The following is a 27993-nucleotide window of genomic DNA, read 5'->3' on the forward strand; positions in this document are numbered from 1 at the left end:
CATGCTCAGCACAGTAAAGCTATTGGACCACTGCCAAACTTTAGAAGGCTATATGTTTGAAGCAAGTGATAACACTTGATGTTTTCCTCCTCCGACTGGTGTCTAGAGCCCCAGCCACTCCGGGAAGTGAAAAAAAAAGTTCTTACAAAATGCAACTTTCAGTTTGGATATCTCAAAAATCGTTATTCCAGTTCACTCAGCATGTTGCTCAGGAAGTCTCCACTAGCCACCAAAGAGGGCAGTGAGAGGCCTACTGGGTCACAAAGTGGATTAGATACAGACGAAGTCTCTCCTTTCCCTCAGACCCATGTAGCTGAAGGACAATTTAAGCCTCTGGGCCACTGCTGCTTTCGCCTCAAAATGGCATCTCCTTTGGTGGGGCTGTGGGCCTGCCCAGCTATGATGCTCTCTTCACCTGGGGTGACAAACCCCACAGCAGCACATCATGGGACTTTGATAGCAGACCATGCTTTGTGCTGTCACTCTTTCGCCAGCCACCCAGATCAAAACAGCCCCTTTTAGGATGGTAGTTCCACAAGGTAGGAGCCCATGGTACTCACACTTTCAGTGGTCCGCCCAATATGCACCCCAGGGCATAACTGGTCCACTCACCAAAAGACCAACATCACAAAACTTGGAAGAAGTCCAGTGATAGTCCAGAGATCAAGTCATGTGCAGGCATTTCCCAGGACTTCTGACTGGGGCCAAACAGCACAGCCGGCACTCCTCTTTATCCCAGCTCCCGTTCTCCTGCTCAGACAGTTAACAAGCATTGGCATTGGCATAGGCAATAGGTCTCGCCTTTGTGACCTTATAAGTGTTTAACGATGCAACACAATATCCTGGGAGCTGTGATGCCACGGATTGAATAGTTATATAATTACTACACACTGGGTCATGCAGTCTGATTCAGGAATATATGCTTGCCTCTCCCGTGCGCTTCTTCCTGGGTGGCATTATGATAACCAACACTTGGAAGGCTTGTGTGAGGTCAGAAAACAAGGGGCACCAGAAACAAGTCTATACAACATGCATATCTCTTTTCCTGTGTGATCTTTTAATATCCAGTGGCTCATTCAACAGAGAGTTACTGGTGATGAGGGGCAGATAGGTAACCATGAGGGAAAGGAGGGGTGGTACACTGACTCAGCACATGTCTAGTGGACGGTTGGTCACTGGTCAGTCGAGGGTCAATGGAAGGAGTGGGTGGGTCTTTTTAGGGAAGCTAAAGCATATGCTTTTCAAAACAAAGTAATCAAAATGAAGCCTTACCAAAATAGTGTTACACGCTGGCTGCCTTTTCCCCGGGAGGAGATCTTGTAACAGTCGCCTGAAGTCTGGACAGTAAATGGGCGTTAATCTGTGTAAATTCCCCAAAATTACCACATGTTAGGGTGACTCTAGGACTGTAAAGTGATTTTTATCCTTAGAAATATCCCAGCTGTAACCGTGGTAATTAGGTAAAAGTTGTATTCGGTATGAGCTATACAGTTACTAATATTATAACAGCTGATGCCAGAAAAGATATTATGGTGTGAGGTGTGCAGGTGTGTTTTAAAGTAAGGACAAGGAGAGAAAATAAAATGTTAACTAGGTCAGCAGCGTAGATCGGATGCTGCACTTGTGTGAAGTGATCTTAAGGAAACAGTATCTTTATCGGTTTATTATTGTAAGTTTGTCTTTATGTGCTTTTATGCGCAATCAAACAACACCCTGTTGTTTTTTTATTTGTTGTATGCTTGTGTGGCATTTTAAAGACGCATGGTTTTGACTTTATTTCTATGGATTTATATTGATAATGTTGCATTCTGTTGAGATTGGTTCATATATCTACATGGAACTGTGCATTGTTTGCGTAAATAGTTTCTGATAGGGGAAGAGAGACGCTGCCAGCAAGCAAGCTGTTCGGAAAGGCTGAATGAGATCTTATTGTGACAAGGGGAATGGGGGGCTGGATGAGGGCAAAATAGTTTGTGTTGTGAAACCACACGCATAGCTATAAAGATTGCTATCGCTCTCGTGAGCTGCATATGGCTCTTGTTTGGTAATGTATCCCTTCGGTGAATTGGCCGAAATTACAGGATGGGAAGCTTCCCGTCGAGATATGACCCTAGCTAACCAGCTGCAAATAAGTTTGATGTAGCTACAAAACCACGTCGTGGTGTGTTTTACGAATATTTTAGTTTCTATAGAGTAAATAGTCATGTTTTGGTGGGGAATGTGCGTTTAGGGCATCTAAAAGGCAGCGTGTGTTTAAGTTCTTATCTATGTTTTTTAATTGCAATCGTTGGATACATAGACAAGCACATTATTTGAACAGTATACCTATAAACGCAGAATTTCAATTTCAAAACATAAATTTGAAGGCAAAGACACAACTTTTCAGATGCCCCTAAAAACAATTGGAAAAGACACCGCCTTTTAATTCGCATAAATGCAGCGATAAATGTCAAAGTTTGAATAATTAAGTACATACTTTTGAATAAACCACAAACATGATGTAGAATAAAATACTGTAGAAGTTTAGCGAAAGAGGCACTGTTTTTCTATTCGCATGTGCTTTGTGGCGCATAAAAAGGCAGCGTTTCTCTCGTTTGCTAAACTTTTACAGTATTTTAAGCTAGGTTGCATTTAATCCTAATAAAGTATCAGCTTTTTTTGTTGGGACAAATTGAAAGGGAATGGGAGGCAGTTGCAGTTCAGGGCTGTTTAAAAGTATGATGGAAAGAGAAAATGGTCTACCCCAAATTGGGCTACTGAGGAAAAAATACGAGCGACACGTAAATAGAGTTCAAAATATTGAGTACAACTCTGAGCATAAGAAAGAAGGAGGCGGGGAAATGTGCAGTGAGATGTGGGAAGCACGACAGAAGGCCTAAATGGAGGAAAGAGGAGCAGATAGCTAAGAAGGCACAGAAACCGGCATAACAACTGGTGAAGGCAGAGATGCAGAAGGGCGAAAAAGCAAATGAAAGGCAAGAGTGAAAAAAGTGAAAAGACGCTCAGAGGGGATAGAAAAACGTAGAAAAGGAGTAGATGAGAGGCAAGAGTAAAAAGAGGCTCTAAGGCCTCAAAACAAGAGTGAAAAGAGGCGCAAGATGGAGCAGTTACATGCAAGAGAGAAGGAGCAGAAGGAACAAGTGCGCGTGGCCACGCTAATTGCAAACAGATGGCCCCTGCGCGCCGCTGCTCGCTCCCGCAAGGTGGATGCCGCCACGAGTGCTTGAAAAGGGCAGACCAATTCCAAAAAGTCATCTCCTAAGGCAGTGTATGCACGCTGCCTAGGCGAGACCTAAAAAGGGAGGTGAAGAATTGTGATGGATGAGTTCTAATCTAATACTGCCAAATCATTCACCCACTTAAATCTTTTATTATTATTGGTCAGTTAACTGACTGTTCTTCCTCTGTGTCACATACTGGGACATTTACAAATTGGCTCTAGCATATGTTCTGATGAGCTCTGCTGTACTGCTCTTTACCCCCAGATTCTGTCCTTCCCAGTTTAACTTCAGATTGGCCTCAGGTGCACTGGAGACACGAGTCACCCGCTTTTTTATTTTTCCGAGCTGAGGGAATCTGCTGACCTAATTCAAAGAAGGTGGAACTATCTGCCTGTGGAATTCATAATCCCACCCTATCCTCCAGCCGCAGAAGATAATTCATCCTGGAATGTGGCCTGTTGTCTAAGCAAGCCTTTGATCTCCCAGCTGGGACACATCATTAGCTGTACGCAACCAGGTCACATCAAGGGCTGTTGTAATTACTGGTAGACTCAATAAACAGAATTCAGGTGAAATAGACCTTAAATCAGAAATCTAGACCCACGCAAATATATGCAAAATATAATTTCTAAATTCTGTTGTATTTGCAATCAAATGATATACTTTAATGCAAATAGACTTAAAGGGTACACTGTAAATCTGCAGCTCTTAACATTTATTCAAATAGAATGCTGCATTTCCTTTGAAAACCAAATTGATTATAAGGCTGTATCATCACAATGTTATGACTACATACAAGTTAGACTCGGTCACACCTACCAGCAAGCCAAACTGTCCCTAGTGCACAGACGCTGAAAACAGTCTTCCTCACTAAGCCTTCAGGTATACACACGTGAATACAAATGAACTCTGGTCCGGCCTTAATCAAAACGCTTGTCACACACTATATCCCGGGCAGACCCCTAAGATCCTCTGCAGATCTACTCATGGAACAGAATAGGATAAAGAGATCCAGGTGGGGAGGAAGATCCTTCTCGCATCTAGCCTGTGGAACACCTTCCCTACGGAATTGCGTCTGTTGACTGACTGATTGGCATTCAGGAAAAGACTTAAAAAGTGGGTCTTCCCTTAACATTCTTGCACCCGGACAGCCATCTTTCTCCGAGCGTTGGGAAGCCTTCGGGCAGCAATGCACTCTGCAAATCCATAAACATAAACTCTTGCAGATAGTATGTAATGTCAGAATTCAACTTCAGTAATCTAAAACACTCATACTGTAATTTCACAAATAGCCTATTGATATTAAAATCTGTCAAAGAACAGGTCAGTATTCCATGCATCGTACATAGAATAAAGTACCTATAACTATGCATTAAAGGCTCTGTGAAGCTACAGGCATGCTCTTTGACACCCAGAGAAAAGGCTGCCTTGTTACAATCCCATGCTCAAAATGTTTAGGTATTTTTTGGAATGCTAAAAATGACAAAGGACTTTCGTGTAAATGTTCCTGTGACTGACTAGAGTCAGAATGCACTTTTCTGAGTTTTGCAATTACCTTCTCCCCTCTGCAGAGTGGTGGTGGGTGGTCCTGACAAACCCATAATTGAAAAAAACTGTCACGGACAACCAGATTAATACTTGAAAGCAGGTGCTTAGCTCATCACCTGTTTGCAAATCCTGCCAAAAATAGTTCTTTTAATCTGCATTATTTAGTTTAATTGTATAAACAGGAGTTGGGACGGCTTTTGTTTGACATTATTTGTACTACATTTACCTTGCCAGCTTATCTTCTCTTTCTTTTACAATAGTTGCATATTATTGCTCTGAATTTGACATGGACTTCTTAAACTTGAGATTCCAATGAAAACTGCTTTTTTAATGACCTGCTTAATTATTTGTTCTACATTCACAAAGTGAGCAATATGCTTCCGTGTTTAGGTCTCGCGCCTAGCGTTGCAGTGCGCAGCATAGCTTGCGCAGCGCGAGACCTTTTGAAAGGGCTTCAGAAAGCTACCCACACACTCTTGCGTGTGGGTTTGCCTTCCCCGTCTGTAATTGGCTTTTGCGTTAAAAACAAAATGCCACGCGATTGGGCAAAGGCGGGTGCATGTCCCGCCTTTACTCCGCCCATTCCCACCTGTGGCCAGCACGCACAGCAGCGCGCGTGCTGGCCACCGGTGGGAATGGGCGTGCCTTTGCCCCCGCTCCTCTGTGGTGCGCGCGCACCACTGTTTTTTTTTATGTGGTTTTTTTTTTTTTTTACTGTGGGTGCTTTTTTCAAAGCTTTCCTGCGTTCATTGCTGGTTCAGAACGGGTTTTTGCCATTTCATTCCGAGGCAGCCCTGCCTCCGCTGTCTGCCTCGTTGATTTACACAGTCAAAGGTCTGTTTACTCTCCTCAACGATTGTATTATCAGAAAGCAGAGTCTTAAATCTCATGCTTCTGTAAGTCTCCGTGATCACTGGAAGTCAAGACATGGGGTCATCACCACCCAACTATTTGCTTTAAATGGAGATACGTGCAGGTTATATAGGAGCAATTCTTCACACTTTTTTTAGAAAGGTTTCCACAATTCTCAAAAGTAAAAGCTACTTAAAGTGATAAATGCTAGTGACACCTGTGATGTAGGGGTAGGACTGTTGAGAGCGAGCTTACACTCGGAACCTAATTGTCAACACATTCCGTAAATGCTTTTACTCAGATTTCCTCCTAAAACACCATGGACTTTTGGGGATAGGTCTTCTCAATGGCATTATATGCCAGTGAGCATGGCAAATCCCACACACTGTAAATGCAGGTGCGTGTACTCTCAAAACACTGTCGGACTCTAAGTAGAATCAATCCCAAGGAAAGGGCCGAGAGCAGAATCTTTCCGAGTTGAAGCAAACGCATGAAAAAAAAGTAAGTTCCTTATCCTGTGAACCGCCCCTGCATCTGTTGAACCACGGCCAGCTTCTAAAAGTGCATGCAACCGACTCCTGTCAGCCATCCCTGAACAAGATATCCCAGAATGCACTGCAGCACCTCGCGGCTCCACGGTGCAAAGTAATGTGCCCCGGAGAGACTAATTCCAAAGACACAGATCATGAAGGAGTAGAAACCGATCTTCTCCTACCTGAAGCCGAGCTGATCTACATGTATGGTCATGTTTTGTTTTAAACATGCAAATTGCGTCGGAAGCCAACCCAGGTCAGCAGAAGAGGAACGTGGAGCGCCCGACTCTTGTCCAGGTTTACTTTTCCCAAAGCGGACTATAAAACAACCTTTAATGATCCTGGCTGGTTACAAACAATCACATTTTCACAAGGTTCTCTTCAGTGAGGAGGCCATGCGAAGGACAGAATGTTAAGTATGCATTAGAAGCGCTGATCTGAACTACGTAGCACCTCTCCCTCTGCTCAGCCACGTCACCGCGAACACTTCCGGCGTGACCAGCCACGAAGGGACGCTTGCTGGAGCTGAGGAGAGCCCCGTTTACTGCAACGGAGCAGCTTTGAAGCAGGGTTTAACGTGATTCTTCAGGCAGCGTGCCTAATGATAGGTTGCGTGCCAATTTCAAACTGACTTTTTCCGAAAACAGTGCTCGCACGTGACGTTTGAAAAACAATTCAAAGTACATATTGTTTCTTTCAAAAGCACCTTTTCCCATAAGTGATAAAGGCGCTATAATCTTTGCACCAGTTATGAGAGATACTTCAGCTTGATCAAAGTGTGACTGATTGCCTGTAGCCTGGGAAAACTGATTAGCCTTTGATCTTCAGAGATTAAGAGTCCAGGGGAGACCAATGCACCTACTGCCAGTGCAGTGTCCTACACTACTTCCACTTTTACTTATCTCCGTTCACTCGGAGATAAAAAAAAGTGTGAACTTTGCACGAAAGCAATTTGATCGATTTAAAAAGAAAGATAGTTCATAGGCCAGTTTAGCCTAGTGTCATTCAAGAGCCGTGCAATCGATCCTACACTGCCCTGCCTTGTGTTTCCCGACACTGTAGACCACTCGCACAGACATCAGCTGATCCGTAATATGGATAACACTGTAAGCCGCGATAACACATTCAGAGCACGAACCGCATAGAACTGCACAGCGCAAGGTGGTTAAGTCACACAGTGGTATTTACACAGTGCTATTAACAACAACAATATATGTATTGACAGTATGGAACGCAACTGGTGCTCACGTAAAGCTTCATGTACCTTCTGGTTGAGTTCGCGCTATATAAAACGCCCCCCAAAAATAAATGCAATTAAAATCATCCAATATGAAAGAAGATTAAAAAGAATGTATCTGTATGCAGGCCGATGTAAATAACAATGCATACACGTTCATAGTTGCAGCATAAAATTGTCCACTAGAGGTCAAAATCATTACAAAATATCAGCAGACATTTGCCAATAACAGAGCAGCTGGACATTGCACCAATTCCTACTATTATACTACACTGAACTAGGAAAAGAGCTGCTAGGCTTTGGCTTAGTTCCTACTATTGCAGTACATTTGAAAACGAGGAAGAATCATTAGATAAATACCACCCCTAAATTCTTATTAAAACCTACATTAGAATATGCTATAAAAAAGATGAATCACTTTGGTCAGGACTATTAGTTGCCAAATCAATACATTTGTAGTTACCCACAACATGTCTGGCAGAGATAATACACTTGAATCTCAGCTGATAAATGCCAAAAATAGAGCTGCTGGACATTGCCACAGTAGCCACTTTTACAATAAACTTAAGCAAGGCAGAGAGCGCCTGGGCTTTGGCTCAGTTCCTAAAAGCGAGGAAGGGTCATTCAATAAATAACACCCTCTGCATTCATAATTAAAAGGTACAGTAGAATATCACGCTTAATAGTTGCCATATCTAGCCTGCTAGTCATTGGCTCAATTCCTGCGTTTTCTAGTAAACTATTAAACTTTGCTGAGCTAAGCTTTGATGGAAATCCCATTCAGTGGTCTATTTTCTTGCAATTCCACGGGATTTTGTGACGGAATGAATGCATTTCACAACCTTGCTAATGAGCATGTTGTCCTTGCCTTCAAATCAGAGGAAAACTGAGCTAAAGCACGTTCTGATATCGACGTTGCAAAATTTTGTAACAGCAGCAATCTTCTTTCTGCTTCCAAGCAGGGCAGACACAGACATCATGGGCTACACATACTGTGATGTGTACATAACCGACATACCTGGTTGGCTCAATGAGGTTTCCAAGTTTGGTGTATTTCCTCCAGGTCAAAGAAGCCGCACCGTAATATCCAAACAAGCATTTGCAATGCAATAGGTCTCGCATTATTAAAGTTTGAGCTATTGGTGTTGCATTATTTAGCAATGCAAATAGCTCAAACTTTAGTAATGCGAGACCTATTGCATTGCAAATGCTTGTTTCTTTCAGTGCTTACCTGTTTATTACAAAATATTTGATTTATCACTCATTCTTTGTCAGGCAGGAAGGTACATTGCTGAAGGTGTTCTGATATTTTAACAGTACTGTTACTGATAATAGTGCTATTCTGTCATTTTGATAACGGCCAATCTGTTTTAATGGTGTTACTGTTGCATACAGTAGAAGAATGTGGGTCGATATGAGTCGATGGCGGATTTACAGACGTGGACCTCTGCATTGTGCTACAGACAAAATTCTCAGAAAATTAGAATGACATTACCACCCCTTTATCTATATTATTTGTTTGTAGGGCAGCAATTTGAATTCGTATTATGACCAGAAGGACTACATGGTGCGCTGTGTCCATTACTGGAAGAAGATTTTGCCGCTATTAGATCACATCAAACAGAAGAAGAATATTCCAGAACCCATTGACCCATTGTTCAAGCACTTTCACAGCCAAGATATCCAGGTATTACCTAAAATTAAATGTAGTGGTGACCCTTGTATTTCTACATATTGTGTGGACTGAAGTAATGTGGAGCCCCTAAACTAAGTTGGATGCTGCCAAGATGTTTTTTATGCTTTGCTTTCATAACTAAACTCTGAAAACGTTTCTATTGTATTTAAATAAATGTAGTTTTATGACAAAGCAAGCCATTTTTAAGAACACAATATTAAGTGTATGTCTATTACAGCTTTGAAAATTATGCGACGGAGTGTACAAATGTTGCAGTACTGATCATCAGTCTGACTACTTTATTCATCTAAAATGTTTGTGTTTTTTATAATAGATTCATGAAGTTTCCAAATATGAAGAGGAGGCACGCATAGCATTTGCATCATTGGATGTGGTTGACGGCAGATTTGATGATGCAATAAGGACCTTTGATGAAATAAAGAATGTGGTGTCCTACTGGAATCTTGCACGTGTAAGCATGGATAAAATGTTGTTACTATTTTTGTACTATGTTGATTGATAGTTCTGCAGTGAATCTTTTCATCATAGTGTAGTTTTTATCAACTATCGCTAGCGATCCCAAGCACGTAGAATTGTTGAGCTTCTATTTCTAATTTTGGACACGCCATTGAGGTTGATTCAAATTTTATTTTCTTTCTGTTCAAAACCATTGCGAACGTGAGTTTCAGTCACAGTCTCTGAAATAATGATACCAATACTAATAGCAGCTAATCATTGGCGGGCCCTCTCAGCAATGTTTTCTTTCTCAGTGGCATAACCATCTAAGTCCATCTTGTTTAAGGCTCTCAACCCACCTGCTGTCTGAAACTCGCCTATTAACAACTGTGTCGATTCCTAGAAGCATGTAAATGTGATACATCCACTGCTGTGAAATCCTCTATAACAGTATCCACACACTTTAGATGTTGATACTCTATATTGGGCTAATTTAAAATACAACACCAGATCCACATCAGATTTAAAGATCACACAAATCTATTCTTACGCTAACACTTAAAATAACTTTACAAGGATAAATGTAGCTGATCTTGAGAGTACATGCTCCATACAGAAACCATGCTTGCATTCGGTCTTAGCAGTGTTGAACTTAGCAGTGCTAGTCAGGAATTCTTTACAGATAGCATGTGTATAGAACACCATAAATCTGAATGCCCTTTCAGCTGATTTATACATAGTGGAAGTTATTGTAATTCATTTAACTTAATGTTACACTGTTTTTATATTTACGGATTAAGGCTGAATGTGTCTTTTAAAAAAAATGGTAGGAAGTCTTGCATTCTAATGCCTGTAGGAGAGTATGTTCCATCCCATCACTCAAACTTGTGAACTCTACATTGTGAGGTACTGATGGAATAAAGCATACAATTGCTGTCACATATGTTCTTCAGAACCAGTGCTGTGGAGAAAAAGCCTATAAGTACAGTTCTGTTTTTTGAAAAGATGGTTGAGGTTTACATGCTTAGCCCATGATGGAATGAATGGGGTAAAATATTTTCTCTGCATACTGTTGTGATTACACAAAGACAAATAAAAATCACAGTAGATGGGCCTATCAATGTGTATTTTTGACAGAAAGAAGGCTTCTCGGTTTAATGAATGTACCGTTCATTCACACTGCAACCGTCTTTTCACTTATTTCTGAACCTGGCTGCATTGTTTTATGAGAAGTGCTGTGTGTTCTGTTTCAGTCCTATACCTCAGGTCTTTGGGTGTTGTCAATATTTGTTTTCATGTAGAGTTCCTTGATTAATCACTTTCAAACAATTAAATGTACCTTCCTATGAAACACATGCGGGTAATAAGTTACCAGCAGTTGTATGATAACTGATTCTTGGTCACCAAAGTTAGTTCTGAAGAGTAGATATCGGAACATGTATCTTAATTCCTATGGTGCCAGGTGATAACGCCTTAGGAGGGATTTAGGTTATGATAGGCAGTAATGGGGCACAGAGGACGCTTATATAGTTATTCTGTAAATCTTAGTGGGTGTCAATCACCTAATATTTTTGCAGTTTTACTATATTTAAACAGCTTTTGTGAGCCCCAGAGCCATCGGAGTGCCTCTCATTTATACTTTTAATACTACAATATATGCACAATACTATTAGATAATGTATGTGGGTCACAGAATCACTTATATGGGTCACTGCATCAAATTCCAGGATATTTGCACAAAGATAATAAAGACAAATGATGTAGTCGGGCAGTTTTGCTTCCTTCTAAAAAAAAAGTTGCTTCCTTTACAGATCTTTCAGAGAAAAGCCGAAGACATTAAAAATGATGCAATCTCAGAAGAGGAGCAAGAGGAGTGTACAAACTGTTTGCAGAAAAGCAAGATGTATTTGTCTAAGATCATAGATGAAAGTTTTGCAGACTCCAGTGTTGCAGAGAAGGTGATGTTGAGACTATCTTAACTTTATTTTGATCTGGATTTTTTCAGTAGACCTGCACTCCTGAAATCCTTCTGTCTGATTTGAGAACTTCTCAATGAAGCTGTCACTGCCATTAATTTATTCTCCTTGTTCCCTAGTTGCTTGTTTAAATCCATAACCTTGCAGCATACAGTATAATACACTCTCCTCCATGTCTTACCTTCACTTTTTCTTAACCATCTCCTAAGATGTTGTCAGAGATGTAACAGTAACTGTGAGACAGTAAGGCATAAAATTATGAGGCCACAATAAATTCTAATGAAATGCAAGCCTGTTTAAGAATCAAGTAGTAAATAGGGCAGCAACTAGTAACAGGGAGCACTGCAGAGGAAAAAAGTGTCCTGAAATGAAACTTGCCAGCAGACTGGTCTGATTTCTCTGCTTTTAAGGGAAAGAGGTAGTGCCTGTCTCAGTGGACAATGAGAAATTAAATGGCCTGAGGAGACTTAAAATGTGTAAATCCATTTTGAAATGCCTACCTGATACGAATAACTCAGTTTTAGGCATTAACACCTAAACCAGGATTCTGAGTTAAGTGTTGTTGTTGATACTTGCTGTGTTTGTGTAAACTGAAAACGTAAACTCTGTGTCTGAATAGAAAATTAAATGAACGAGTTGCCAAATGTTACTCTTAGCAGTTGAAATCTTCCTCTTTCAGGAAGTTGTCTTTCTTGAAGTTTTCACTTTGCCTATTTGTTCCTTTCTGCTAAAGTACATATTCAAGCATTGTAAATCCTATGTGGGGGTTATACAACAAAATGTACTTGTAGTCCTAGGTCCTCACCATGTGACATCTTCATAATTTTCATAACTTTCAAGTAATCTTTATTATTCTTGTCCAGCACAGCTTTTTAAAAAACAGTGTACTCCTAAAAACAGAAAGCCCAGTGCATAGATCCATGATTCTTCATCCCTCATGTGCTCATCAACATGAACGTTTTTTTGGTTTAAGTCTTTATATATAACAATAAATATTGTTGTGTTCAGCAAGACATCCTCCTCATAACTTTAGAATGTTTCTAAGTCAATGGGCCATTGAACTGTTTTAAAAAAATTTAACCTCCACTTTTAAAAGGTGCATTGTTTTTTTATAGATTTTTTTTAACATGGATAGCATCATATGCTATGAAATGTATTTGGACAGCATGTTCTTCCCCTTTCTCCCACCAAATTCGCTGGTATGGTTCACTTGACGTCACCTGCCAGCAGTAATTTATATTCTGTATACTCTCTTGCTCCTTAAAGTTAGCATTTATAGTGTCTCCATCGATTCATCGATCTCTATCAGACGCAGCACTCTCAATCTCCTGGGACATATAACGACATTGTCAGACAATTAAGTACTGCCCCCAAAAGTTTTTAATTGTTTTCTTTTTCTACCATTTCATATGCCGTTTTCCCACTCTGAACAACACCAATATGTTTTTAGCGACCACATGTTATATCCAGATACTTTGGCTTTCAAGGTCAAGATATTATTGTCATTCTCACCATAGATGAGCACCTCACTTTGGAAATATAGATATGAGATCTGAGTTTACTGCGCAGGTCACGATACTCACCTTTTTATTTCAGTTTTTTTTAAGCTGTTCTTGCTAAAATTATTTCCAAATTATGGGTCTCATTATCCACCCATCAAAATGAAACCGAGAGGTTATGGTCTCCAAGTGTTTGCTTGCATGCTGCAGTGTTTAACCCCTCTGACTTGGACAATTTGATTCTTAACCTGGGAACCACCTGGAAGCTTTGCAGCTCCAACACGGAAATCTGAAGGTTCCTGGGGAAGAGGATAATTTTCTCTTTGAGGCTGTATCTTTAAAATGATTACATCCCTGTTTCAACCCTTGAATTTCTGGACTGTCCCTGATTTTCAGCAAAGGGAGCTGTATTACAAAAGCAGAAATTAGTGGCTAGAGTGGATAAACCTACCTCGTGCCTCTTCTTATAAAGACTCCTCTGTTCGTTAGCAGTTGACTTGGATTATCACCGTTGGGTTTTGGTAGTTTACAAGCACACCCTTTAGGAACCAATCTCAAAAGTCCACTCCTTTGGGCTTGCCTCTGATCCAGATATTCCTGAAGGACCAATTCTCTAAACATTCAGGTTTCTCTTGTAGGATTCTATTCAGTTCCTCTTTGTCCTCAGTTTGTTAATCTGTGCTTCTCTCCAGTGCATGCACTCTGTTGCCTAGCTCCACCACACCCTTATTGATGTCTTGTGATTTTATTTGAGCTCTTCTCTGGTGATACTGATTTCTGACTATGTACATGAAAATCTGCTATATAGATGTCTTGGTCTCAACCTCATTTTTACAAGTGCTGGGCACTTTGTCTGGTGTACTTGTCCCCTTGTGTGATTCAGGCATCCCTGAGTTCCCTCCTTTTTGTATGCTGCCTGTTGCAGCAGTCCGTTTGTTAATCTTTTTCTTTTCCCTGAGCTACCTATTGTATTTTTGTACTTTGTGGTAATAGTTTGTGTGTATCTGGCAGGGAAATCTCTGCAGTGATACTTCTACATTATGTAACGAGTGAAAGCCTCAGGTCTCCTTGACAACAAGCAGCAGCTGATCGCACAAGCAACTACGTCAGGAATGCTCTGACAGTTATACCGCTTCATCGATCAGCTGCTGCCACATGCGAGTACCTCTTGAAAAAACTATTTAAACTGGCTTTATTACGTACAAATAAGCTTTAATTGGCATTATTACTTAGAAATATCACAGGAATAATTCTAATTAATACATTACTTAAGATAACTTCCAGGCGGAGCCATTTTTACTATCTAAACCAACAAGAAATGTCTGACATCGACTCTGATGATGTGATAGCACCCATCCCCAACATGATTAATGAGGCTTTCGAGAAAATAATTTACAGAGAAATGAGATCCTGCATGCTGGAGACACGAAGCCAAGTTATGTCATCCAAAATATCCCTTCCTACCGGAGAGGATGACATAACAGAAAGCCCAAACCTACAAGTTAATGATGATAATTCTGAAAATAGGGGGAAACGGTTCAAGAAAACTAAAAATATTGAATATCCAAACCCCCTGAGCACAATAAGAAGTCCTAGCTCTTCAAACAAAATGGGAGGTCTGAGCACCTCAAATACCTCAGGTGTCCTAAGTGGCACAAACTATCCTGGTGGTCACAGCAGCACAACTCATATGGGTGACCAAAGGGGAAAAAACTATCAAAGTGCTCACTACAATATGATAGATAATTAAATGGGGGACGACGAGGATGCAACTAACATCTTTGATGAACACGTCCTCGATTTAGATGAAAATGATCAGGAATTTAATAGTCAGCCTACAGAAGACGAACTACTGTCCTCCTCAAAGGATAATATAACTAACCCCCTGCGTGAAGACATTTTCTCACCGTACAATATTGAAAACCCGAGAAGCTCAGAATGGAGGCCGCAAGATCATGTGGCCAAATTTATCAAAAAATGGCTGAGACACCAAGTAGAGAAAGAGCCCGTAACATCCTAAGAGCTGAATGCTCAAGACCTTCTATTCAGAGAAAGGCTGTCAGACTCCCAACATTGATCCTGAACTAATTAAGTCCTTCCCCAAACTCGGGAGAGACCCCAGCAAGGGGAGGGAGAGATCTCTTAAAGTCTGTCAAGACCGTTTACTCTATATTCCTCCGGCCAGGATTATAGACATGGCTGAAAGAAAGCCATATTAATGGGACAGCCCTCGACACAGAGCTTGTAAGAGGGTGGAGCCAGAGAGCAATGATCCTTTTAGGGAATGCTAATGCTGGCCTGAGCGCTGAAAGAAGAAGAGTAGTTCTTACTAAGATAAATCTAAAATTAAGCGATATGGCAGACAAAGAACCTTCCCAAAACCCAAAAAGGTTTACTCTTCGGTGAAGACATGATCAAAACCCATGGTAAATACGAGTCAAACTTCACGGCACTCAACAAAGCACAATCCAACATGAGGCGCGCGTCTTAAACCCAAACCTTTTTGGACGGGCCGGAAGAAGGGGCCTTTTGACCGGACTGTTCAACCAAAGGCCCTACTCTAGGTTCAGAGGATTCGAAAGATGCTTCCAATCATCCAACCCTCCTCAGTTCTACCTGCAGAGAGGGAGAGCTTCATGTACCAGAGGGTTCAGATCACGTGGACAACCAACCCAACAACTTCCAGCGTGAGTACCTTCACCCCTCTTCCTCCTCATTCCCTAGAAAAGGTGGGAGGCAGACTCCCTCACCCCTCCCCCTCCCCCTCCCCCTTCCCCTCCCCCTCCCCCTCCCCCTCCCCCTCTCCCTCCCCCTCCCCCTCCCCCTCCCCCACTTCCTCTCTCTCCCCCTCTCTCTCTCCCCCCCTCTCTCTCTCTCTCTCTCTTCCTCTCTCTCTTCCTCTCTCTCTCTTCCTCTCTCTCTCTTCCTCCCTCTCTCTCTCTCTCTCTCTCTCTCTCTCTCTCTCTTCCTCCCCCTCTCTCTCTCTCTCTCTCTCTCTCTCTCCCCCCCTGCTTTGTATCATTCCCCGTCGTCAGCCTGGGAGCCTCGGTAAACAATAAATACCATAGCAGTATGTACAAAAGAGAAAGTAAGGCCTAGGCCTCATCTCATTTGGTGCTATATAGAACAAGGGGAACCCAAAGTAGCAATAGGTTTGGGACCTTGGTGGTATACAATATTTCATGAGACAGTGGTCCCAAACATCAATTTAGATTTAAAAACAATAATATATATAGACCAAAATTGAAATCTATATGATGAATTGTACTGCTAATAGGCAACTCAGGTTAGTTCCTCGTGATGCTTTTACCATTCCAAAATGGCCGCCGTATCTGTCCCTAACACGCTCTTTACCTTCCACTGTTAAATGTGGGCACTCACACTCTCAATCTGAGTGATATAAGTTGTGTGACTAGTGCCGGTAACAATATACCGTAGTTTGTGTTAGCCCTTATGTGGCTGTATATCTCGGCATAATTATTATTTTTTTTGTTTAAATTCTGATTCCCCCCTTCTTTTGAACAGTATTACATCGTCAAATAGATTTTTAAGGAACAAATTATTATTCGTTGTGTTTTAATGCACGAATTGGCATTCACGAGATGCTAGTACTTATTGTTATTATGCCAGTTACTATCCCCTTCAAGATGGCACCCATTTTGGTCATCGAATCCTTTCACAATTGTGCCTCACCTAACATTGATCATGTGACCTTTGGCGGCTCTAAAGACAACATCCTTTTCGCCCCAAACAGACCGAGTATTATCTCGACTACATACCGTAATTTGGTATTGGATGCGCCAGACCCCCTATTACGGGCTTTTCACATTATCGTTCCGGTAAGACGTCCTTTTGATTTGACTTTAGTAAACATAATGGGGAGCATGCTTTTGAATATTTAGACGGTATTTCGCAGAAATTAAGTATCTCTTCGGTCTGTTTTGTAGGAACTGATCGATTATTATTCGAGCCACTGCTTGGGCGGTGCCTACATTCGTTCCTACGACCCTCCATTTGGGCGTGCTTACACTTTTTCATCGGTAAGATGGCTACTTGTGATGTAAGTTGTCTTAGAATCCTTACTTGTCACTATGTACAATCTGAGCACGTCCTTGCTTTATTCCATAGGAGTGCACCTCGGGAGTACATGTAACCCTAATTGATGATATTCATGTATCAATTTGTGGAACTAACTACTGGTAAGCAATCTCTGCCCCTCCCCTACTCCAGCTGGGTACTGGTCTCGATAAAATATCTCCATGACCCTATACTTTTGATTTCATGTTTTTTAGATTTAAACTGGCAGCTTACCGTTTCTAAATACCAATAGAAGAATCTAACATTATTGGAGGTATGTCGCACTTGATGATCTTTCTAATATGTTATTGTTAACGTTCGAAGGCGTGGGTTTAAATTTAAATTATTTTGTGCTTTACCATAGCAGTAAAACCCCAATTTTGACACAGTGGTGCAGTTCCTTCCTTAACCCTTAACCCTTATTCTACATGCTAGATAGTCTTAATACGCTGAACAAGCCCTACTATATGGGTTCCTGCATAGTTGTAAATTCTGAGATATATATACTTCAGTGTCTTTTTAGAATTGTATTTAAAAACAACACTAGAAAAATTACTTTGTATTGTGTTTCTTTTTATGTATGTCCTGGTGTCACTTATTATGTATGGCAACTCTTAAATATAGTAAAGGCATGTATTGATATGTCCTGATGATGGTCCTGCATTTATAAAGGATCGAAACGTCGTCGACACTTTACACTTGATGATTGAAACACCTTTTTATTGTGAAATCACAGAAAGTGTACTTAACTAATAATTGTCTGTTTTAATTTTGATCAATTCACAGACTTTGTCTTGCCTTGCAATTGTTCGTGCTTTTCTATGTTAGTATGTATGTGGTAGTTGGACACAGGCTTGTGTCCCACTTGGAAATTGTTTGATATTTTGCCACATTTGATTATACTGATTATTAAATCTGTCCGGCTGGACCTTGATTATAGATTTCAATTTTGGTCTATATTTATTATTGTTTTTAAATCTAAATTGATGTTTGGGACCATCATCTCATTTGGTAGCCTATCTACCTCTTTGTGTAAAAGAGACAAAAGTTTGCAACAACCAATCAGATCAGCCTCACCCCATAGAACCCGCAGGAGAGAGCCTCGGATTTTCTACCGCACGTTGTGCTAAGGGAGTCTCCCTGAGCTCTGCTCAGTTTTTTTTTTCTTCAGAGGATTTCTACCAACTCTTTTTTTCTCTTCAGGCTGTCTGAGAAGAAAACTCTATTCAAGGCATGTGCTACATGCTAGAAGAAAAGGCTTTATGTGGAAGGTAAGCATAAAGATTGTATTTATTGCTTATATCCCGATCACAAAGCCACAGAGTGCAAGATCTGCAGGACCTTCTCAACTAAAACTTTGAGAGACCGGGAAGGAAGGCTTCTAACTTGGCTACAAAAGATGAAGTTCAGAAAAGAGGTCCTGTCGAGTGACAGTGAGGACTCCTCCTCAGCTTCATCTTCAAGGAGGTCTGCAAAAAGGGGTAGGTCTTCCCCCTCTACATCGGCTGAACCTCCTGCTATAGCCTCTCAAAAGACCTCGGAAAGGTCTAAAAGGCTTAGTCCCGAAAAATCTCCTAGCATGTCAAAGTGGAAAGAGGGACTTGTTCCTGAGGTGCCACCTCCAAAAAAGGCAAATCAAGCCCTTTCTGTGGCTTCTTCTCCAGCAGGAAGTGAAAAGGTTTTCAAGAAACCTACTTCTACTCCTCAGGAACCAAAGGGAGAGAAGAAGATCCGTCCGTCAACGACGGTTTCCTCAGGTACGTCGACGACGAAAGCAAAATCTCCATCTTTGGTGACTCCGTCGACGAGCCCGTCGACGAGAATTTCGCCGACGACATCGTCGAAAATGACTTCGCCGTCGACAGTTTCCACTGTGGCTTCGTCGTTGACAGTGATATAGTAGACGATGGCAGTGACGACGAGGACGACGTCGACAATGACTATGTCGATGACGATGGTATTGACATCTGCCTCGTCGACGACACCGTCGACGATTAGCCCACCGTCGACGAATGCTCCACCGTAGACGATTGATCCGTAGACGACAATCCCTTCGTCGACGGCACCGTCGACGATCCAAAAAGTGAGGATCTCTATAAAGAAAAGGCTGATAACACCGGAGATTACATCACCCCGTAGGGTGACACCATTGCCTCCACATCTTCTACTGGAGGAAGAATGTTCAGATGACGACGAAAGCCCTTATGGGGACGCATATAGTCCTTCACAACTTCAGGTGAAGTACCAGGACTCAGATTCGTACGATTACTTCATGGATCAGCACCCAGAAACTCAATTTACTCCTCAAGACACGCATTTACATGCATCTGGACAGGAGATGGTGGCCATGCCATCTTCCTTGATTAATGATTTACAATTGATGTTGCTAGATTATAAAAAGAGGTTCCCCTCGCAAACCTCAGAAACCGCTCCACCTCCACCTCCTCAACAATCTTTGCCTACTCCTATGACCTCAACATCTCAGGGTCAAGGTGAACGGCCTGAGTCGGAAAGGCAAACTGTGATTACAGTACCTGATAACGATGACTCTTCGGATGAGGACCAAGAGCAGGTTCAATAACCTGACACTGAGTGGGACGACTATGTCATTCCAGATCCGGCATCTCCATCTCCGGACCCGATAGATTTGCCTCCGGCGGACATAGGGGGCTTCCATAATCTTATGGAAAGGGCATCCAAAAGATTTGGCCTTCCAGTTCCTGTCGTGCAGTCAGAATGCTTCCTATACAACTTAAGAGAGCCCTACAAGAAGTCTATTCGTTCCATTCCGATTGTTGAGCACGTTTGGAGTGAGGGCAAAAAAGTCATGCAAAATCCGGCTACAGTGACTCCGGTTCTACCTCGGCTTGAGAAGAAATATAAAGCCCCGGATGACAGTCCGGCATATCTCATAGGTCAACCTAAACCGCATTCGGTTATTTCACAAGCGGCACAAAGGAAGTCAGGGAATCCCGCAGCACCCCTTACAGCGCCCCCAGATAAGGAAGGCAGGCGCTTGGATAATGTCGGCAAGAGATTTTCATCAATGTCTAGCCTCCTGGTAAGAGTTTCTAATGCACTCGCAATTTTGGGACGATATGATCGCCAAATGTGGTGCGATCTCTCTCCTTTCATTGATCAACTTCCGGAGAGTGCTAAGATGGAAGCGAGAAAGATTCTTGAAGAAGGAGAAAGATCTTCAGCGGAAATTATAGATTGCGTAATGGACATTGCGACAACAGCTTTGCGTGCCTTGGCTGGCTCGGCAGTCCTAAGGCTTCAAGGCTGGCTGCGGTGTACTTGGTTTCGTCCAGAGGTGCAGAATAAGATTCTAGATCTGCCTTTTGACGGAGACATGTTGTTCGGTCAGCATGTGGATGAGGCTTTGCAAAATATAAAAAAAGACACAGAGACTGCAAAATCCTTAGGCACGCTCCAGTACCGAAAAGTGCCTTTCAGGGGAGCAAGAGGCAAGGGATTCTCTTCTTACAGAGGAGGCTATCAGAGGTATTCCTCCTACTCACAATCCTCCCAATCGTATAAGCCTCAGTATTCCCAGCGGCAACAGCAACAATCGGCGTCTTTCTCTCGCCATTCTTCCAGAGGTAGACAAGGGCGTCAAGGAAGAGGCACTTCTAAACGCCAATAGCAGCTTCCAGCCTCTGCCTGCTGTTCCTTCACCTCCTACTTCAAAATTAGGGGGAAGGATTACACATTTTCTCGACTGCTGGAAGATCATAACAGATCAGTGGGTCCTCCAAATTATTCAATTCGGCCATACATTAGAGTTCCAAAATTTACCACCTTCATGAGCCCCTCGTGCCACGGGATCTAAACATCTGCATCTTCTGCGTCTCAAAGTTTCTCATCTACTCGCCAAGGGGGCGATAGAACCTGTGCCACCCACTCAAAAAGGAAAAGGATTCTATTCCAGATTTTTCCTCATTCAGAAGACTGAAGACAAGTGGCGCCCAATCTTAGACCTGAGGGAGCTCAACACCTATCTCATCAAACTCTCCTTTCGAATGGTCTCTCTTCAAGACATCTTACGTCTTCTAAATCCTGGGGATTACATGGAGACTTTGGATCTCCAGGACGCATATTTTCATGTTCCGATCCACCCAGCTCACAGAAAATGTTTGTGCTTCACAGTAGCCAAGAGCCACTTTCAATTCAAAGTCCTGCCCTTCGGGCTCAGATCCGCTCCACGGATTTTCACAAAGGTATTGGCCCCGGTATTGGCTTTTTTAAGGAAACAATCGCTAGAAGTCTTCCCTTACCTAGACGACTGGTTGGTCAAGGCTCCATCTTCTCACGCAGCGTCAAAGGCTGTCGCGATTTGCATCCATCTTTTCAAAACTCTGGGTCTATGTCTCAACAAAGACAAATCTGTCATTGTTCCATCAACAAGAGTCAAATTCCTGGAATCTATTCTGGATACAAGAGTTTGCAAAGCTTACCCTTCGGAAGAGAGGCAGAAGAAGCTAATCTCCTCTGCAATCCGTCTACAGGGGAAAAGGTCCATGTCGGTTCGTCTCTACAAATCCTTTCTAGGATTGATATCATCTTGCATACCATTAGTTCCGCATTGCAGATTAAGAATGCGCCCCTTGCAAGAGCAACTGGACATGCAATGGCGCCAGGCGGAAGGCTCTTTCGAAGACAAAATCAAAGTCACTCCTCTTATGAATAAGGCGGCAGCTTGGTGGGCTGTCCAGGAAAATATCTCCAGAGGCCTTTCGTTCAGGATACTTCCATCCCCGCTGATTCTAACCACGGATGCCTCAATGGAAGGCTGGGGCGCAGTCCTACAAGATCTTCAGGTCAGCAATATCTGGAATGCGGAACACCGTTGTCTCCATATAAATCTATTGGAACTCAGAGCAATTCGCCTAGCCTTGCAGGCGTTCAAACCGAGAATTCAAAATACAACTGTGCTGGTCAGGACGGACACCACCACGGCCATGAATTACGTAAACAAACAGGGAGGTACAAGGTCCCTTCTCCTCTCAAAAGAGGCCCAGGAAATATGGGAATGGGCGATTCTACACAGGGTAGTGCTCACAGCGGAGCACTTACCAGGCACTCAACACTACAGCAGACACCCTGAGTCGTCAAAAATCTGCCTGTCATGAGTGGGAGTTGGATCAACGCACGTTGGAGAAGGTGTTTCAACGTTGGGGTACTCCAACAATAGACTTGTTCGCCACTCCAGAAAACATGAAATGCCAATTCTATGCAAGCAGGCATCACCATCGAGGATCGCTGGGGAATGCTCTTTCGATGTCCTGGTTAGGCGTATTCTGTTACGCCTTTCCTCCAATTCCCCTGATTCCACGGCTTCTCAGGAAGATGAAAATGGAACCTTGCAGAATGATCTTAATAGCACCGGCGTGGCGGCGGAACTCCTACTACTGTCCCAGGATTATCCATGTCACCTTCCTCTCATTCCATCTCTGTTGACGATGTCACCGGGACAGGTGATACATCCAGATCCAGGATCTCTTCATTTGAAAGCCTGGCTCCTGAGCACAGAGAATTCCACACTCTAGATATTCCTCAGGAGTGTAGAGAAATTTTGGCTCAAGCTCGCACACCAAGTACTAATAAAACTTACCAGGCTAAATGGAAGCGTTTCTGCCTATGGTGTCATAAGAAGCACATCCATCCGTTTTCTTCAGCTCCTCATCAGATACTGCCCTACAAACTATCGTTGGCAAAATCAGCCTGTCTCATTCTTCCATCAAAGTGCATCTGGCGGCTATTTCAAGGTTCAGAAGGTCGACTGCAGGTCCGTCTCTTTGGTCCGCGGGAGTTATCAAACAATTCTTGAAAGGTCTTTTCAGAGTCTTCCCACCAGTACGGCCGCCACCTCCGTCCTGGAATCTAAATCTGGTTCTGGCTCACCTGATGAGGCCTCCGTTCGAACCAATTCACAGGGCGGATTTAAAATTCTTGTCATGGAAGTTAGCCCTCCTTCTGGCTCTAACCTCTGCTAGAAGAGTAGGAGAATTGCAAGCTCTCTCCACCCAAGAACCTTTTCTACAGTTCAGGAAGGATTCTATCCAACATTTATCCCAAAGGTTCCGTCGGAATTCCATTTGAATAAACCAGTAGTTCTGAAATCATTTTTTCCTCGACCTACGACACCAGCGGAACGTTCTCTTCATTCTTTGGATGTCCAAAGAAGTCTCAAATTTTATCTTGAGGACAAAGGATTTTAGAAAATCTTCTCAGCTTTTTGTGGCGTTTAGTGTTCCACGGAAAGGACTTCCTCTCGCAAAGCTGGGGATTTCACGATGGATTACACGTGCTATTGGTTACTGTCACAGGATGGCAGGAAAGCCATTGGAGAGACAGATCTGTCTCATATTCGGCGGCGCTCTTCTCTGGAGTCCCTATAAAGGACATATGTAGAGCAGCAACATGGAGCAGCGCCCATACCTTCACAAAACATTACTGCTTGGCCTCTTTCATGCAGAGCGATGCGGCAGTAGGACAAGCTGTACTGAGGAATCTGTTCCAATGAGGGGTGAGCTTTCCTTTCTATCCCTCCTTCCTATAATTGCACATTTTGTATCGCATAAGCTTTCTGCGTCTATTGTTACAAGGTATATATGCTTACGTAATGATTTCTATGTGGAAATGTAATACGCTGATGGCAAAATGTGCATGGTTATTTTTTACTGCTAGCTACTCTGATGCAAAGTATGGGAATCTATGGAAGTTCCAATACTGGGGCAAGAAAACAAATTACTTACCTGTAACTTTGGTTCCCCAGTATTGGTAACTTTCATAGATTCCCATGCGCCCACCCTCCTCCCCGGGGAAAGCTCAGCCTTCAGCAAAAGCGGTAACTGTTACACAACGGCTGCAAAAATCTGAGGCTCTGAGGCTCTCTCCTGAGGGTTCTATGGAGTGCGGCTGATCTGATTGGTTGTTGCAAACTTTTGGTCTCTTTTACACAAAGAGTTAGATAGGCTACAAAATGAGATGAGGCCTAGGCCTTACTTTCTCTTTTGTACATACTGCTATGGTATTTATTGTTTACCGAGGCTCCCAGGCTGACGACGGGGAATGATACAAAGCATGGGAATCTATGAAAGTTACCAATACTGGGGAACCAAAGTTACAGGTAAGTAACTTGTTTTCTTTCAGTCATCAGTCCTTTGATTCACCAGTCTTTTGTGCCCACAGGTGATTTTGGGATGTTTTAGCACTGTTTGATTCCAGATGAACCATGAAGGACTATGTTAGACTAATTGTTGAAATGTATTTATATTTGTATAGCTCATAGACCACCTTTGCACTTTAGCACCTCAGTGGGTTATAGCCTGTATATGGATTGATTGATTTTAATGCTTATATAGCGCATGCTGTCACCCTACGGGTATCCTGGCGCTTCAGACTGGGAAGAGTTGGCCAGAGTGGAATAAGTCAGAGCGGGAAGAAGGGAGATCGGAGGTTAAACCTTAGGAAAGAGACAGGTTTTTAAACTCCTGACAAATTCTAGCAGAGAATCAGTTTGTCTGAGGTTCAGAAGTAATTCAGTCCACAGGCGGGCGCCGGCCACATTGAATGACCTCCCTCCCGACTTGGAACGTTTAACCCTGGAGACCTTCAGTAAATCGGCACTCGAAGAGCGAAGCTGTCTCTTAGTCTGGTACCATGTACATTTTTCCTGTAGTGGGACTGGACCCAGCTCATGCACCGCTCTGAATACCAGACAAAGGGACGTGAAGTGGACCCTTTCCTTAAAAGGCAGCCATTGTAGATCCCTCAGCGCCATGGTGGTAGATGCGCGTTGCTGTCTATTAAGTGCTAGTTTTGCTGCTGCAGACTGGACCCTCTGCAATCCCTGAATGATGTATTGTGGGGCCCCCAGATACAGAGAGTTGCAGTAGTCCAGTCTGCTTAACACTGTGCTTCTTACCACCAATGCGCGTGACTCTTTTGGCAGAAGTGGAAGTATTTTTCTTAACGTACGCATTAAGGAGAAGCACACATTGGCGGTCTTATTCGCCTGTGACTCAATCTGAAGGTTGTCATCAATCAGGACCCCCAGGTTGCGTACCGGCACAACAGGTCTTTACTTGCATATTCCGCGTGGGGAAGGACAGCCCCCTACCTTGCTGTTTAGAAATATTTCATTATTGTGTACAGGGAAGGGGCCTGGAGAGGGAGGAGAAAGATTAACATGGACAGTGGTGTGCCATTGTATAATTCCTTATTCTAATAGAGACTTTTAACTGCAGATGTCTCGCTTTAGGATATTTCCCAGAAATCAAACTAGATCCGTAAAATCTTGAGCAATACCTCTGCACGCCGATGAGACATTGGCGGTTCCATGTCAACTTCATCCCCATCAGAAGTGATGAGTGCGATCCCTATATAGGTGACATCAGTTCAGTTCTTTCCGCACCAACAGCGTAGTTTGAAGAGCTACCTCGATCACTTTTTGACCAGCCTTTTCGACCTTTTTGTCAGCCGTGTTTGAGCTATTTGTGCTAGTGTACTAGGGATTTGTCCCCTAACCTACAGATGTCGAACCCCGTAGGAAATGTTACAGACAGATGTCTGTGTCTGATACCTACTTGGACTGTCTTTGGTGTCTGGGGTTAGATTACGACTCCAGGGCCTGAGCCGACCATCAGTCGAGGGTCCCAAAGTGATCCGAGAGCGAGTGATGAAGCTCCTAGCGGTGCGTCACAGGAAGGCTCCATGTCATTCCCGGTCCACATCCTTAGGGAGATCTCTGGCCCAGTTGCAAAGTTGGGCTCTCGATCGGTCGTCTTCAAAATCGAAGTCATTGTCATCAATGTTCGCTAAGTCCAAGTGGCACGAAAATAAGTTATTGAAGCATTCTTTGTCCCCCTTGCCCCCCACCTCCAGTTTCTAGACTATTCTCCCGCCTTCTCCTGTGTAGCCAGAGGCCAGGTCTGCTCTACGCCTCCCTGAATTCACTAGAGCCACTGCAACCCCTGCCCAACTTATGAAGTTCTATTCTGCCATGAACTCCATATTTGGGCCACTGACTCCCTATGGCGTGCCTTCAGTTCCCAGCTTTCCCCACCCAGCACCACACCCGAGAGGTGCTGGCTTTGGCTGCCAAAGTAACCCCTACTGCATTTCCTACCTCTCCACCGGGCAGGGAATACAAGAGGCTAAACATCTTCGGGAAGAGAATCTTCGCTTCTACCAACCTAGCATTGCTGTCGGTGAGCACCAACTGCCACTTGGGCTTATACTATAACCTTGTGGTACTCGGTCGCACAAATGCTGCCCATGGTCCTGGAGGAGGCCTGGACCACATTGAACTAGGCCATACTTGACGACAGGGATGTAGCAAAGTTCACAGTTAGGTGTGTATTCGAACACCAACTCACTGAGCAGTGCCGTTGCATCCAAAGTGGCACTTGGCTGCCATGCCTGGTTGAGATCAACTGGCTTTTCAGGAGGCATTCAGGCGGCACTGATGGACATGCCGTTTGATGATTCCTGCCTGTTTGGCGACCAGGCCGATTCAGTGCTCAAGCACTTCAAACCAAGTCAGGTCACTGCCAGGACATGGAAACTTCACTGGCCAACCGTTCCATGGCTATGGGAGGGACTCCCACGAGTGTCTGTAATGCCAGCGATACCCTCACGGCCACTAGTCCTTTTCGTATCAGTGGACGCAGTTCTCACAGAGGAAGTGAGACTCCAAGCCAGTGTTGTGTAAAAATTCCTCTACCCCTCCAGCTACTGCAGCCTCCATGCCCTTTTAGCTAGCCCTCAACACACCATGACTATGCAGCAAAATCAGGAACTACATGCCCTAATGACAAATAATAACAGATATGTCTGTATCTCAAATTGTTCAACCGGGTTACGCCCTGCTGTTTCTGGAAACCCTGCCACCTTTTCTGCTGTCATCAGAATGGCTAATGGAGGACCACCTCTCCTTAGTATGCCAGGAGGTGCAGGATCCCGCTACTTTCTTGTGCAGAAAAAGGACGGAGGTTTTACCCTGTTCTAGAAGTTCGCTCTCTTTATGTTTTCCTGTAAAAGGAGAAATTCAAAATGATAACCCTGGCCCAGGTCTTGTCTGGTCTGGATCCGGGGGACTTGATGATGGCGTTGGATGTTCTGGACGTGTATTTCGACATTCCCGTCCTGTTGGCCCACAGGCGTACCTGCAGTTCACGGTGGGCCATGCTCATTTTCATGTTGCTGTGCTCCCCTTTGGCCTCACCAGTTCTCCTGAGGTGTTCACGAAAGTGATGGCAATGGTTGCAGCACATCTTCGGAGGCCAGGGTTTCACTCTTCTCATACCTTGATGATTGGATTCTGAAGGCAAGCTCACCACAGACAGTTGACGCCCACCTCCAGACTTCGGCGAACTTCCTCCATTCGTTGGGGTTCACTATTATGCCAAAGTCATGCCTAACCCTTTTGTGGACTCTCCCTTTCATCTGAGCCATTGTGGACACAGTGCAGTTCTGTGTCTACTCTTTGGAGCAGAGGTATAGGGCACTCAGGCTATTATCCCAGTGATTCTGCCTCAGTCCTGGATTTTAATGATGAGTGACTCTGAAGCTGCTGATTCTGATGGCCTTTTGCATATTGCTGATGAAGCACACCAGATGACATCTGTGGGCTCTGTAATGGGATCTGAAGCACCAGTGGGCACTGCACCAGGCAAATCTATCTGACCTAGTCCATATTTCAGAGGAGACTGCAAACAATCTGCAGTGGTGGTTGCTGAATAACTATTGGGTTAGCTGCAGACCCCTTTCCCTTCCCCCACCCGGAGCGGATGATGGAGACCGATGCATTATTTCTGGCCTGGGGTGGTCACATGGGGACCCTGGTCTCTGGCAGTGGCACAGCTTCTTTTCAACCTTCGTAGCTGAGGGCATTGAAAGCCTCCCTATCA

At 43.4% G+C, this 27993-nt stretch overlaps 1 protein-coding gene across 1 annotated transcript in view; it reads left to right on the forward strand.

The window, feature by feature from the left end:
- Positions 1–27993, forward strand: part of LOC144773228 (E3 SUMO-protein ligase RanBP2-like) — a 559200-nt gene that overhangs the window by 218995 nt on the left and 312212 nt on the right. Inside the window, exons 13-15 of the mRNA XM_078658126.1 lie at positions 8917–9078; positions 9401–9538; positions 11334–11480. Coding sequence (XP_078514252.1) covers positions 8917–9078; positions 9401–9538; positions 11334–11480 — 447 coding nt within the window. The remainder of the gene's footprint in view (positions 1–8916; positions 9079–9400; positions 9539–11333; positions 11481–27993) is intronic.

The sequence above is a fragment of the Lissotriton helveticus genome, chromosome 8, assembly GCF_964261635.1.
Source record: "Lissotriton helveticus chromosome 8, aLisHel1.1, whole genome shotgun sequence".
NCBI classification, from domain to species: Eukaryota; Metazoa; Chordata; class Amphibia; order Caudata; family Salamandridae; genus Lissotriton; species Lissotriton helveticus.